Source organism: Molossus molossus, unplaced genomic scaffold (assembly GCF_014108415.1).
Source record: "Molossus molossus isolate mMolMol1 unplaced genomic scaffold, mMolMol1.p scaffold_m16_p_7, whole genome shotgun sequence".
Classification (NCBI taxonomy): domain Eukaryota; kingdom Metazoa; phylum Chordata; class Mammalia; order Chiroptera; family Molossidae; genus Molossus; species Molossus molossus.
In genome coordinates this window covers 68,834,655-68,848,722 of record NW_023425401.1, presented here as the reverse complement: position 1 = coordinate 68,848,722, position 14,068 = coordinate 68,834,655, and the positions used below count along the sequence as shown (strand labels likewise).

General features: G+C 39.6%; 1 protein-coding gene across 2 annotated transcripts in view; it reads left to right on the top strand.

Moving 5' to 3' along the window:
* The window catches only part of GLI3 (GLI family zinc finger 3), a 337,975-nt gene that overhangs the window by 84,206 nt on the left and 239,701 nt on the right, over nt 1-14,068 (top strand). Inside the window, exons 1-2 of one of the 2 annotated variants that reach the window (XM_036246667.1) lie at nt 2,172-2,262; nt 5,969-6,211. In XM_036246667.1, the coding sequence (XP_036102560.1) occupies nt 6,022-6,211 (190 nt within the window). In that variant the 5' untranslated portion in view covers nt 2,172-2,262; nt 5,969-6,021. Of the gene's footprint in view, nt 1-2,171; nt 2,263-5,968; nt 6,212-14,068 lie in introns of those variants that run through there. The other variant, XM_036246666.1, reaches the window with a different exon arrangement.

Here is a 14,068-nt window from a genome sequence, read left to right as displayed (position 1 = left end):
ATCTGTCTTTGGTCAAAGTTATGAGAATTCTGAATCAGGGAGGCAAGAACTTGGATTTCATTGTTTTTGTTTTTTCCCAAAGAACATCGATACGTAAATAACCAAATAAATAAAAGTTGGCAAGATGCAACAAATGAATAATAGGAAGAAATGAAATAATGCTCTTTGTAAGCACAGCGAGGCAATTTCCTGGGAGGAAAGCAGAAAAAGATGCTCCTTTTCTTGCATAGAACAGGAAGGCAGGGCTTCAGGCTTGTGGGATCACATTACGAACTGCAGTAACACTCAACAGCCATTGGCTGAGCCTCAGTGTGCTGTGGGACAGTGGTGCAGCCTTGTGTAGGGCAAATGTATGTCTTCATGCCTGTGCAGATAGGATGCCGTATGATCCTGAAATCCTGAGATTGGATATCACCATAGATTTGTCATTTATCCTGGGTGCTTTCCAGGAGTGGATATATGTTGACAAAAACTTAATGGAAGAATATTGAAGTTTTAAAAATGTCTGTGCATAAATATGTACATACTCCTTTATTCTTTTATTGGTAGTAGCAGTGTTGGTAGAGGCCGGGAATGCAGACTGCTTCAGGTGTTATTCCCAAACCTGCCCAGGAACAGATCTTTTGTCCTATTAAGAGGGCTGTGTGGCTTCAGTAAGGCATGGGTGGCATTCTTGTATCACCTACTTGCCTGGAATGTGATTACTCGTTTCTGACTTGGAAACTGGACCTAACACATCTCCCTGCCACAGCCTTGGACTGTTGTGAGAAAGTAAAATTATATAAATGATAAAACTTTTCATAGTGGTAAAGGGTTGTTTCTTTTTGCAAAGGGGTTGTGATGTTTGCTGGTGAGGGGTCATGAATCATCATCTGCATATTGATGTAGTCTTAGACCTGTGTTTTAATGTATTTGAAGATGACTTTATATCATTCAACTTGGAAATGATTAGGTTGCACAAACTCAGACCTTCCTAAACATGGAAATATTATTTTCTTGTTAAAATCCCATTCGGTTAGAATTATGAGTATCCAGTCTTTTCTCGCCCCCACCCCCGAACATTGTGTTGCTTTTTCCCCACCTCCATTTTCCTTCACCGAAATCCGAGTGCCACTTTTCTGGGAAAGCCTGATATTCTGACTTCAGTTTTGAAATTTAATGATGGAGAGTTTCCTTAATAAACCAAATTTAGAGTCCTAGGATGCTTATCTTATATCCAGACCTTGAACATAAAAAGCATTTTATACCCACAATTGTTCATTTAATGAGCAATTGCAGAGTGCAGGCCGGTTAAGGGATTGAGCTATATGCACTATTATTGCAAGAAGTATTCCGAAATACCAGAAATAGGACGTAAGCTCTGATCAGGGAGACTACGAGCACAATTACCTTCTTTTCAAATCCTTCTGTGACACTGCGGGAGGAAAAAGGACTTTGAAACTTGAAAGGAAAGAGCTTGCTTTCAACCTCAAAAGCTAGGAGGAAAGGGCTCTGAAATTTGCTCAGAATTCCCAATTCACCATTAGCCTGTTTCTTCCTTTAGCCTCAAGGCATTCTCTGCTTTTTGAAAAGATGTTAAGAAATTCAGTCACAATAGAGAGCCTAGTTTTGAACATGTTTCACTTGGTCCATTGAGGTCTGGGCTCCAGCCTTTGTGCAGGGTGAATTGAGCTGAGCGGTTAGCTGGTTGGAGAGAGGTGAATGAAGAGTTGCTGTGCAGTTGAAAATTTTAGCAAAGAAGCTCCCCCCTTCCTTTATTTTACAATATGCATTCCCGTAATACCCTGCTAGTGGCAATATGTGGAGTTGAGCCTGTTCTTAAGTCAATACAGAGTACTTGGTTTATAGCAACTCTTGTTAAGTTTGTCTTGTAATTGAAGCTGTTGTTGACCTTGCTTGGGGACCATTTGTAAAACCGTTTATTTAGCATAAACTGAAATAATAAACCCTCCTTCTCTCAGGCTGATTGTGACAGGGTGACATTAGTTTGATTTAATGATTAGCTGCCTGACCCTTCTCCTGGAGAGATCCGCTTGAATAGAGAGAGTTCACTCAGAAGCACTCAGAAAGAATACTAATGAGCTTGTTAAATTTAGCATGGCTCCAACCACTTTTAATTCTTCTGATGGGAGCAGCATTGCCTGGGAGAGGGAGAGGGAGGCAGGAGGACACTAGAATGTTCCTAGAGGGTCTGCACAATTAGAGAAAGCCCACCAAGAGAAGTTTGCAGAAAGTAGCTAGCCAGAGCCTGGGGACTGAGTTGTAAGTATTGTCTCTTCTCTTACACTCTGTCTTCCAAGTCTTGGGGAAAGAAAGTAGTGGTGTTAAAACGGGATTTAAGGAAACAGCTTCAAATTGATGTTAATTAAAAAAATTTTTTTTAAGAAGCTCTCTTGTACCGTGAGCTCCTTTCTAATCAGCTGATTTTGTTAGGGTAACAGGAGGTGTTCCTAGTTAGTGTTACAGAGCAGGGTTTTATTTTTATATTGGAAAGATCCTTTGATACTTTTATCTCAAGTATCAGGCAAATATGCACTTATTTTCTGGGTTGCAGTGAGAAATTGTCAGGAGTTTGTGAGCAAGGCACAATAGGAGTATGTGTTCTAATCCTGCTTCACGAAACAGGATTCTTCTTTTTATCTTTGTTGTAAACGGTCAAAGCAGTGTTAGCAATGAAGCAACTTTTGAGTTCTCAGATTTATTGCACTGAGTGTCTGGCTTGGTATATAAGTTGCCTTTGGATGACTTTGGAAAATCTGGGGAAGTTTCTAAAATGTGATGTGTGGGCAGCTCTCCATTTGGGGCAGGAATTAGTTAACTTCCACTTAAGCATGGATATACAGAAAGAAGGAGGTACAAGATTAGGATTATGGTGACAGTATTTGAAATAATATTTTCCTGGAACTTTTTAGTAAACTGCATGTTTTGGTGTGACCCCTGAGCATGCAACCCTTTAACATAGAGATGCCAAACAGTCGCCTTGTATTTGGGTGTAAAAGTCCATTGGCAGATACTCCTGGAGTAGTGGTCCGTTTGCTTGCATTTTTGCAGCTGACTTCTGCTTGTTGCCATGGTGGACAGTATGTTTCTGTCAATAATTTGGCCTGGCGTAGCTGTCTGCTCTGACTCTCAAACTTTATTGAACAACTCGGTTCAACTGAACAAGATTAGACAGCTTTCCTCTTTTGGCTTGCTGAAGTGGTTGCTAAATTTATAAGAGTAGGCAGGAATATTGCTTGGAAGGTTTCCCTTTCACTGTGGAGAGTGTGCTTTTAAGTCCTGTAGCTGTTTGTATTCTGGAGCATATGTACTGTCAAGTTTTCATCTGAATGCTCATCAGAAGCAATTCAGTGCAGGGTGTAAACTTCATGAAATATTTGTCTACTGGAATGTTTTGGAGAGGGAGGGTAGGTAAAAATGTGGTAGCCTTAACTATTGTAAAAGTAAGTCTGATGAAAGTTTTCCCATTAAAAAAAAATCTTGCTTGCATTTTTTTTTTTTTTTTTTACTAAGGGAATTCGTTTTCTGTATTAAATATTTGAACTTTGTTTATTTCTTTTTATAACTTTAATCTTCACCCATGTTGGCTTAACACTCATTAAGAAAATAATTTATTTTTAAAAGTTAAGTACTTGTGAAAAAAGAATCATTTAGCTAAAAAGACACCTTTATTTTTACTCCCCCCAACTTCCTTCTCTCAGGAGGCTGGGGGGAGGTGAGAGGACTCTAAATAGACCATGTCAATTATTCAGTTATTCATGAAAATGGATTCAAATGCTCCTTATAAAGGCAGGCTTCTAAATGAAACCCCTTCAATTTAGCGATACAGTCTTAAGAGAAGAGTTAATTTCTTCTAGGAAGAGTAAGTCAAGGGAATCCTGTTTTAAATCTGGAAGAGATTAGTAGAGCTTGATTATTCCACTTTCCCAGAGAATGCTAATTAAGAGTCACAGCCCCTCTTGATAAGGGCTTTCTAGCTTTCCAAATAAATGTCCATTCTATAGAATTTGTACCTCAGTGATACAAGTTCAGGTTGACAATTGAAATGTTTTATACAGGCATAAATTAGTGGCAAATAGGATTTTGTCCATTTGTAAGTTACAGAAATTTTTATAAAACTAAGAGTTTTAGTGGTTTTGACACTCTTTGCTTTTATGTAACTACAAGCCCTTATTCTATAGCTTGCAACTTTACTGCTAATGAAGTACAAGGGCGTACTAGTGCCTAAAAGTATTAATCAGAAGGAAAATAAAAATGTAGGGTTTTTTGTGTGTGTTTTTAAATTAGCAAAAGTATGGTTTGAATTGCTTTTGTAAAGATCAATGTGTAAAAGTGTGGTATTACACCAGTTTTTTTAGTAGTTATTTGATCAATTAAACTATAATGTATCCCATAATTATGGGGTTTGGGGTGAGGATCTGCACAAAATAATTTTTCACTGTTACTCTGATAGTCAGCAAATTCACTAATAATTAAAATGTACCTCATGGTTTATACTATTTTGCAAGTCATTTATTAGGTGGAAAAAAATGCATTTCTTATTTGTTAAAGTCCCAGACATAGAGAGAAAGAGTTACTGGCTTTAGGTAGTTTAAGTCTTTAGTCAACACAAAACAGTAGTCATTACTTTAGTTTATATCATCATGCTTGCCTGTGTTTATAGCTATACTTCTTTTCGAATATGTATAAACAGCTATGAGACTGCTAAAGCATATATTTTCTGGATCTTAGGAGCTTTTACTCAGACATAACTGCTTTATAGGATACTTTGAAGATAAATTTATATATTGGGATATGTTCAAAATCTGTCCATGTAAAGTTTACAACAATATTATTATTTATGCTCAAATGTAATGTATTTCTTTATTTATTTTTAAGTTTGGGAGTTTTCACATTAGATGTCTAAGCAGTGCCTGAACAACTTGTTTTCATCAGCACTTATCTGTCAGAGGACAGTCTGTTAGTTTAAATGCAGAGTTTGTTTGGCTTATGTAGTTTCAGAGTATGTATATGATGAATTGATTCACTTGTTGTGGATTCAGATCTCCAGCTTGCTTTAATTTTATGCATCGTTTCTTTGATCTGATATTATAGAAAAGTCATCCAGTCACATTTGCAGAGAACCATACTGGATAGATGGAAAGTTCTTAGCGATCAAAGGAAACAGAAGTATTAGTGAGCTGGGATATCAAATATATGTGGAATCTTGTCGGGCTGTTTCTTACATGTTTAAAGCAATGCCTGAACCCCACCAGAGTATGTACATATATCAGCATGGTGGACACCTTTCTCACACTTGAACTTTCACCTTCATTCCTTTTTTCTTCTAACTATCAGCTCTGTTCTTTAGTCTAAAGTATCACACAAGGGGCCCCCTGGAAGTTTCCATGATCAGCACCTTTATCCTTTGTCACCAGTGGATTTTCTTTGCGATTTCTGTCTCTGTTAAATCTCACATTGGGCTACAAATCTGACTTAAAAAACTAAAACACGAAAATGTCTGGATCACTTTCTAACATGTCATCCTCTGAGAAACAGAGGCTCTTCAATCCTAGGATCACCCAGAGGCTCAGAGGCCCAACTTCCTTAGACAGATGAGGGGAAGCTGTACACCCACAGCCCTAGGCTGGCAAACTGTCCAGCTCCATTGGGACTTGCAGGAGCATTGGCAAGTCCCTGAGGAAGAGCCTCAGCAGTAGATTCAGCTATAGACTTGTGATAATAATTTGCTTACTCTTCTTACATCTTAATAATTGGCTTATTTCCAGCTCCCCTTCATCCTTTCATTTGTATTTTTGACTCTCATTCATAAGCAATTTTGTCTGAAGAACATCACATCATGGTGTAGTTTTTAAAGCTGCTAGAATGAGAAATTTACTTCTTTTTTTGGAGGAAGACCTAACTGATGACTATATTTGAATTGCTCCTTAAAATAGTTACAGAATATTTGTGTTCCTTTTTTCTTTAGAGGATGAAAGTCCTGGACAGACCTATCACAGAGAGAGAAGAAACGCAGTCACTATGCAGCCACAGAGTGTCCAGGGGCTTGGCAAGATCAATGAAGAGCCTGCAACATCTAGTGACGAGAGGAGCTCACTGATCAAGAAGGAGATCCATGGGTCCCTGTCCCACCTGGCTGAGCCTTCCGTCCCATACCGTGGGGCCATGTTCGCCATGGACCCCAGGAACGGATACATGGAACCTCACTACCGTAAGTGGGTCCTGCCTCACTGCCTCATGGCATGTGTTCCAGAGCCACAGGAGGCTCTAAGTGTATGCGCACAGACACGTGCTTTATGAATTATTTGGCTTACATTAATTTATACAAATGTTTAATTAACTGTTCACTTTTCTTCTTACTTCTCCCATGTCCTATCCATTCTTTTTAGGGAGACGGATTTCCTTATATCCTTAAGTAATTTCAGGCTTCAGTGGGGTGGCCTTCAGGAAGGTGTCCATCTGTGGCTCACCCACATGACCTTTCCTGGGAACTGGAACCAGATTTTCTTTACCCAACTAGACACTGCAGGGGGAAAATTGGTTGACGGAGTTATTGAAGTGAGCTGCGTTAGCTGAAATCTTGAACAGAAATAATTCCCATTTTCAATGAATTTTTGCTTAAGTTTTGAGGAAGAGCAAACCTCTTTCAACAAATCAGTGCTCTTCATTAACAGAAGATTTTTGTACGTGCTCTACTTTCTTCACTAACCAGTCTGCCAGAAACATCGACAGTTCCCTTTTTCAGCACTAATAATGTTTAAGGAATCAACTAGGACTCTGAACATAAATATCCAGTGGTTTTCTCCAAAGACAGAATATAAAGAAAAACACTGTGTTGAGTTTATTCCTGGCCTGTTTCTAGTTAAAAACTATAATTTGGTTGTGGAGTAATGAAGTTTGTATTGAGGTGCCAAAGCTTGCAGCTCTTGATTACAGATTTATCACCTTGCCAGGATACAGACTTGCCATTTAACCTTACCGGCTCAAATTCCAGATGATCCATTGACTTTCAGAGTGGGGGACTGGTTCTTGTTTCCCTTTTTCCACATCATTCAGAAATTTTAGTGTTTTAAGGCAAAAGGTCATTAGCCAGATGACTGATTATTGAGGACAGCTGATTAGTGCTTGTTTTCCTGCTTAAGAAAGTGCCAAGGATAAAAGCTAATTCCATCTCTTCATTAGTAGTTGGCTTGCAGTAGAGGGGGATGGCCCCTCATCAGGTGCAGATCAAAGGCCTCACACAACCTGAAGTCTCAGCAAGTGCCCCCCAAAATATTGTCGGTAAAGATGGAAGATACATTTTTTTTTTAAAGTGGAGATTTTTTTTTTTAGTGGTCAGAAGTGTGGAAGAAAGGGTTTATTGATTCTTAAAAAGTTGACAACTTCTCGGTTTAAAAAGTGCTTATCAGTCCTATTGGCTGCAGTTTTTATGTTCACAGCTGCAGAAATAAGGAGGTGTAGTATGCATGTTCCTGTCCAACCTCATTAAAGGGTTATTTCATTTTATTTTATTTTAGAAATGAGAGTTTAAAATAGTGTTGGTAGGGTTTTTCTCTGAGCACATTCCTATTTTCTACATTGTTTTTTTTTTTTTTTTATGGATCTCTACTGAAGATCACCCATGCAGAAAATGTGAGGGAATCTATATACTTGCTACCTATATTAATTTTTCCTGATAGTGCACTAACGTTAAAAAAAATTAAGTCTATATTATGAGCCATAAGCTCCTTGCACTGATTTTATCCTTATGTGTGAACTAAACTTTTCCCATCATATATTTATGTTTTGTTTTCTATTCCAGATGCCCACTAATTAGTGAGGTATTAATTGGTCAGGACAGCTGAGAGTACTTCCTTTTTGTCTGAAGGAAGTAGGGAGATGACCATTAACTTTCTCTTGCCATTCAACTTGTAGGTTGCTCTTGATCCATTTGTTCTAACAGTTTGCCCATTGAATCCTCTCCCCATCATTTGAGGGTCTGGGGACTCTCTACATACCAGTCACTCTCATCATCTCTCAGTGGTCTGTGTGTGTAAACCACCTTCCAGGCCTCCAGTGGAATATTAACTAGCATTGGGCACTGGAGTGCTCTCAGTGGGTCTTGGAACCATTCATTGTCACTCTGTTTAGAGGGCATGGCACCAAAAGTTTGGTTATTCTTTAGTTTTTCCCACAATATTGTTAAAATAACTATTAAAATTGCATGATAACTTACAAGCATGTGTTATTTTGACCCACCATTCTGACGTGCTCCTTAATTGGTCATAAATAAACCATATCATTACATATATAATATGGACGGGGAGTCCTAGAGATTGCACAGATTGGCTTATCACTCAGGGGATTTGAATTTAAATTCCAGTTTTGCCACTTACTGTCTGTGTGACCTTGGGCAAGTGTACTGACCCCTCTAAGAATCATTTCTTAACTGTTGAAAGGGGGTGATACATGACTGCCTGTCCCATGGTATTCTCTTGAGAATTAAGTGAGCCAGTGCAAATAAAGTATATAATAAAATCACTAGCTCATGGTGAGTGCCTCAAAAGTGTTATGGTAATTGTCCTCTGGCTCCACTTCTTCTTTCTCCTATTCCTGTTTCCTCCCTCTTCTTTCTGTTCCTCTTCATCTGTACGTGATGAGTTCATTCTCCAAACCAAGCTATTTATTTATTTATTTATTTTTTTATCCTCACCCGAGGACATTTTTCGATATTTTGTTCAGATAGAGTGAGAGGGAGAGAGAGAGAGAGAGAAACATCGACGTGAGAGTGACACATCGAGTGGTTGCCACCCACACGACCCAACTAGGGCTGGGGACAAACTGCAACCAAGGTACGTGCCCCCAGCGGGAACCGAACCCGGGTCTCTCTGGACCGCAGGCCAACGCTCTAACCGCTGAGCCAAACCGGCCAGGGCCCAAGTTATTTTTGTTAGTGCTACAGTTGTATTTGGTTCTGGATAGACTGGCTTTTCCCCACCAGACCTGTTTACCTGCCTCCCTGAGGTCAGCATCTCCTATAAACACAGATTAGATATAGAGTAGTTGGTTTATAAACCTCAGGAAAATGGTTGGTATGGTCAGAAACTGTGCTTTGTGGCTGTCTGAACATAACCATTTCTCATGGAACCTTAGTGGACTGATTATAATTTTTTTCTATTTTTTAAGTAAAGAAATTTTAAAGCTTTTAAACTAGTTTGAGAAGTTTTTAACATTTTAAATTCACTACAGAAAGTGTTTTATGTAACAAATCCAAACTTAATACATGTGGAAAACAAAAGGTACAGTATTATTTAATTATATTAAAGAATTTAAGATGTCCTAAACAAGTCTCAAAGGGTAAGATAGGATATGACTTTACTTTTTCTAGAACCCTATTGGTTTATTTCATCTTCTACTAGTGTAAAGAGTATCTTTTAGGTACTTTATAATAAAAACCTGTTAGATTTTTATCTGGATTGAATTATCCAGGTAAAGCTAGTAACTGATGTGATGCTGATGCCGATACAGCACATCTTCTAAGAATTATTTCTTTTTCTCCCCCTTTCTCTCTAAAAATCAATAAAAACATATCCTTGGGTGAGGATAAAAATATAAAAAACAAACAAACAACAACAAAAAAACGAGACGTAACAGTTTGATTATGGTTTTTTCACCTTGTCTCAGTCCTGCAGCATTGTCAGTAACACAAGTTCATTGTAGACCTTCAGCAGCTCAAGGTTCAGAAACATCTTTTTAAGCCATTCCCATTTCCTTGTTTCCTTTGAGTCCTGTGCCAGCTCCACCAGAATATGGGAGAGAAAATACTCTTTTGACACAGTGGAGCTGGGTATCTGACCACTCACAATAATTCCTTCATTTCTGTGTGGTTGGAAAATGCAAACTTTCCAAGATGCCTAATTTGTGCTTCTATATATACTAACTTTGTATTTTGTTAGAAATACTGTGGGCAGATGTCCTGTAAGACCGGAAAAAGGAAAATCATTTTCTTTTTCCCTCAGAAGGACATCTCTAAAATTTTTATTGCTCAAGACTTTATTATACTTGGTTATGCAATATTACATCTTCACAAGTTGCACTTAAGTAGGATTCAAAGTATTTTAGGTTTTGTGGGTTTGACTTTAAAAAAAAGAAAAGAAAACCCAGGGACAGTGGGCACTTCAGACATTTGCAACGTATGTTTGGAATAAAATCCTCATTGGGGTGTTGGGGGTTATTCTGTCATGAAGGGAGCTGTGGATGGGCTGTATATCAAGGCCAGAAAGTAGATGTTCAGGCTGCTTGGTTCAGACCTGGTGTGGTGCTGATAGGCCCACTGCTACAGGATCACTAGCGCTTGATAATTGGGGAGAGCATGGGAGGGGGCCAGATTTAAGGAACCTGACCTGCTTGTATTGGAGTCAGGATAAGGACCCCTATATCCTTCCCAGAGTTTTCTCAGCAGTTTTATTCTGCTCCTGGTCCATCTGTAGCGAGATATTTCAAACCACCTTCATCCTCTGCTTTTACTTACTGCCATGCATTTATTCTTCTATAAACTTGCAAGGCAGGTGACATAATAGTTAAAGCATTTCTGTACCCTCGGTGACACTTAAATTTTATTCTCCTTCCTGTTACAGGAAACATATGTTTCATTGTCTTCTGTCTTAGCCTTACTGTGAAGAGTTGAATTTTCAAACTGTCCCTGTAGGGGTCTTTGTGGGGAGTTTCTTAGATTCACTGATCATGTCCTTTAGGTTCCCTGCTGGTTTTGTTAAAGGGGGAAGAAAGATGCCCCCTTTTCTAAAATTTCAGGTCTCTTTTACAGTTTTATAGTTCTTTGGAGACTGCTTTCCTTATGCCCCCAACTGCTCCCAAGTAGTAATTCCTCCTGGAAAATATGATTCATTCTTCCATGTCAATGATATGATTGAAAACATACCACTGGTATTCTTTCTTATGTTTCCCAGCTCAGATGACAGAAATATTAGTTGCTAATTAGCAAAACCTGAGCAAGTAGCTTAAAGAAAAGAAACTGAATTTTTAATTGCTTGTATTTATTTTCTGTGGAAAGCTGATGTACTGAAGTGATCCCACTTGCATTCTAACATGCTAAAAGATTTCATATGAGATTTTTTTCCCCTACCCATCTGTCTTTATGTTGGGTGACTTTCTACACTCCTTAGAAATATATCTTCTAAGTGAATGGAAGAGAAGATATGTATTTTACATATTTAATAGGTGCACCTGCTCACATTTCTCTTACTATCAGAGTGTCTTGTGAAGACTGAGAGAGACAGAAATTGCCTACAAGGCACACATGAATAGTTTGGTGTTGAACTAACTGCAAAGGCAGTGACATTTCTCTGAGCACACAGCTGCATTCTTTTTTTTTTTTTCTTTATTGATATTAGAGAGAGAGATAGGAAGGGAGAGGGAGAGAGACATAGAAACATCGATGAGAGAGAACATCGACTGGCCACCTCCTGCATGCCCCCCACTGGGGATTGGGTCCACAAGCTGGGCATGTGCCCCAACCAGGAGTCCAACTGGTGACCTCTTGGTGCATGGCTCAATGCTCAACCACTGAGCCACACTGGCTGGGCCATAGCTGCATTCTTATCCAGGCATTCTTTATCAGGAGTATTTTGGCTCCCCCCCCCCCCCCCTTGAACAGTAGGTTGTTTAACCTGAAAGAATGATGTTGGGTCATACTCTGGGTATCATGCTTCCTCAGATGTTCATCTTGACTTTGGAGAAATGCAAAACAAGTCTCTGAACCTTTACACAACTGTTATTTGTGAGCTTAAGCAAAGCTCCCTGCTTATTCTTCTCTGTCTCTTAGAAATTCAGTATAATCAAGCTTTCTTTCAACAACCCTGGGTAATGTTTGAAGACTAGAAACAGTGAGCCACTTCCATATATATTTTTTAAAGAGCCACATTGCAAGTTAACTGCAGAGAGTGGTGGAAATTTAGGGATAATTCTTAGGGTTCTAATTTACTTGTGTCAGTGAAAGTTGACTACTGTACCTAATGTGACTGTGATTCTTCATGTTGATCTTGAGAGATAGCAAGTGAAATTGGGAACTGAGAATGAGAAAGCACTATAGCATTTGAAAAAATTAGTTACTGATTAACTTATCCATTGAATTTTGGGGTATATTTACTAGAGGGGACAAGGAGAAGCTTGAAGGCCACTTTAGGAGTAGAATACAGAGGGAAGGCTAAGGGAGACCATATTCTAGAGAAAATTAGTTGGCCTGTTGGTATACTGCCCAGCCTTTTCTTTCTCTGCTGCCTAACACAGTCCTCCCTGTAGGCTAGTCAGGCTCCCTCTGAAAAGCCTCTCAGGCTGCCCTGCTCATACTGTTGTTCCCTTTAGAATAGTTCTTTGCTTTCCTCCTTGCCTTCAAATCTTATTTATTCTTCAAGCCCAATCTAAATTCCTTTGAAAGTTTTCTTTAAGTTCCATCTTACAAGGATATTTTCCTATTCTGACACACCAAGGAGATGTGTAATTCTCACCTTTAAACACATCATAGCTACGTTCTTATGTTGTCCATGTATGTTGGTCTTTAGATTGTTAAAGGAAAAAACCCACATGCCAAAAGGCATCACTCATGCTGAAAGCCTGTGATGTTGTGGTAGAAATTTGGTCAGCAGGAAGAGACAGGCTGCATGTACTTGGAGTATTAAAAAATGACTGTTTAATGCACACCAGTGCTGGCCCAGCAGAGTCACCTCCAAAGGCTGGGGCCTGCACCCATGTTCCAGCCACCTTTTATACATGATAAGCTTCTGGGTATTTGGGGACTTTCTAGTTCTGCTGTAGTTTAGGTGGTTGGTTGATGTAAGGGGCAAGCCGAATTATAGAAGCCCAGGACGGGCTCTGTGCACTGTTAGCTAAGGGAGTTGTCTCCACCCAGCTTGCCTTCTCATTCTCCTTTCTTGATTCTCAAGCTGCTCCTAGCAGACATAGAGAGCATTATTTTTTATGGTATTTCTAAGCATGGGCTTAGTGCCACGTGAGGAAGAGGGGCTATGATCCCTCTGACTGCTTCCTGCTGAATAGTGATGTTGAAAGGGAGGGATGCAGCAACTAGAGTTCTTCACCATCCAGAGGAGAGTAATGGTAGTTGGGGGTCCTGATTTGAAGCATCATTTGGAGCTTTATTGTTTTCAAGATGCCTAGTTCTATATGTTACTCCAGGAACTCCAAGATTCCGATAATTCCTGTCTTCTTAAGGGGATCTGCAGAGGATTGTTCTGGCTGGTGGTCCCTCTCCAGGCAGGTTGGTTGTCCTGTGGCAGGTGAGCTGCCTTCACCCATGAGTGTTGGATCCAGGTATTCAGAGCAACCTTGAGAGCTATGGGAGTGGTTAGTATAACTAAATAGGTCCCTTTCCAGGTTGGTTTGAGAGGTTCCCTTTTCCAGTCTTTTATCCAGACTTGATCCCCTGATCTCTGGGGGTGCATAGTTATTCACAGGGAAAGGGGTGTTCTATCTGTTACCTACTTGTGTACTTCAAGAATAGTTTTTTTCTAGTCCTTGTAGTTTTTTAATTTCCAAATTTCCTGGTTCTTTTATGTCTCCTTTGAATGTGATCAGTGTGTGGAGGGGTACCATATAAGATTTCAAAAGAGGAGAACCCTATCTTTGCCCGAGGGGTACAGTGTAATAGTAGGAGACCTACGGGTAGTGTATCAGTCCAGGGAATGTTGGTTTCTTGACATAGTTTTGCCATGGCCTGCTTAAGGGTTTGATTCATGCGTTCTACACTCCTTGAGCTCTGGGGCTGGTAGGCTGTATGCAAATTCCATTGGATGCCTAGAGTTTTAGCTACCTGCTGTATTATTTCTGCTGTGAAGGCTGAGCCATTGTCTGATCCTGTAGTCTGTGGCATTCCATATCTCGGGATAATGTCTCTCAGTAGAGCTTTGGTTACTTCTCTTTCCTTTTCCGTATGTGTGGGGTAAGCTTCAACCCAGCCCAAGAAAGTACAAGTGAAAACCAGGAGATATTTATTTCCTTTCTGGGTCCTACTTCTGAGAACTCTACCTCCAGATCTTCAGAGGGTGGTTGGCCACAG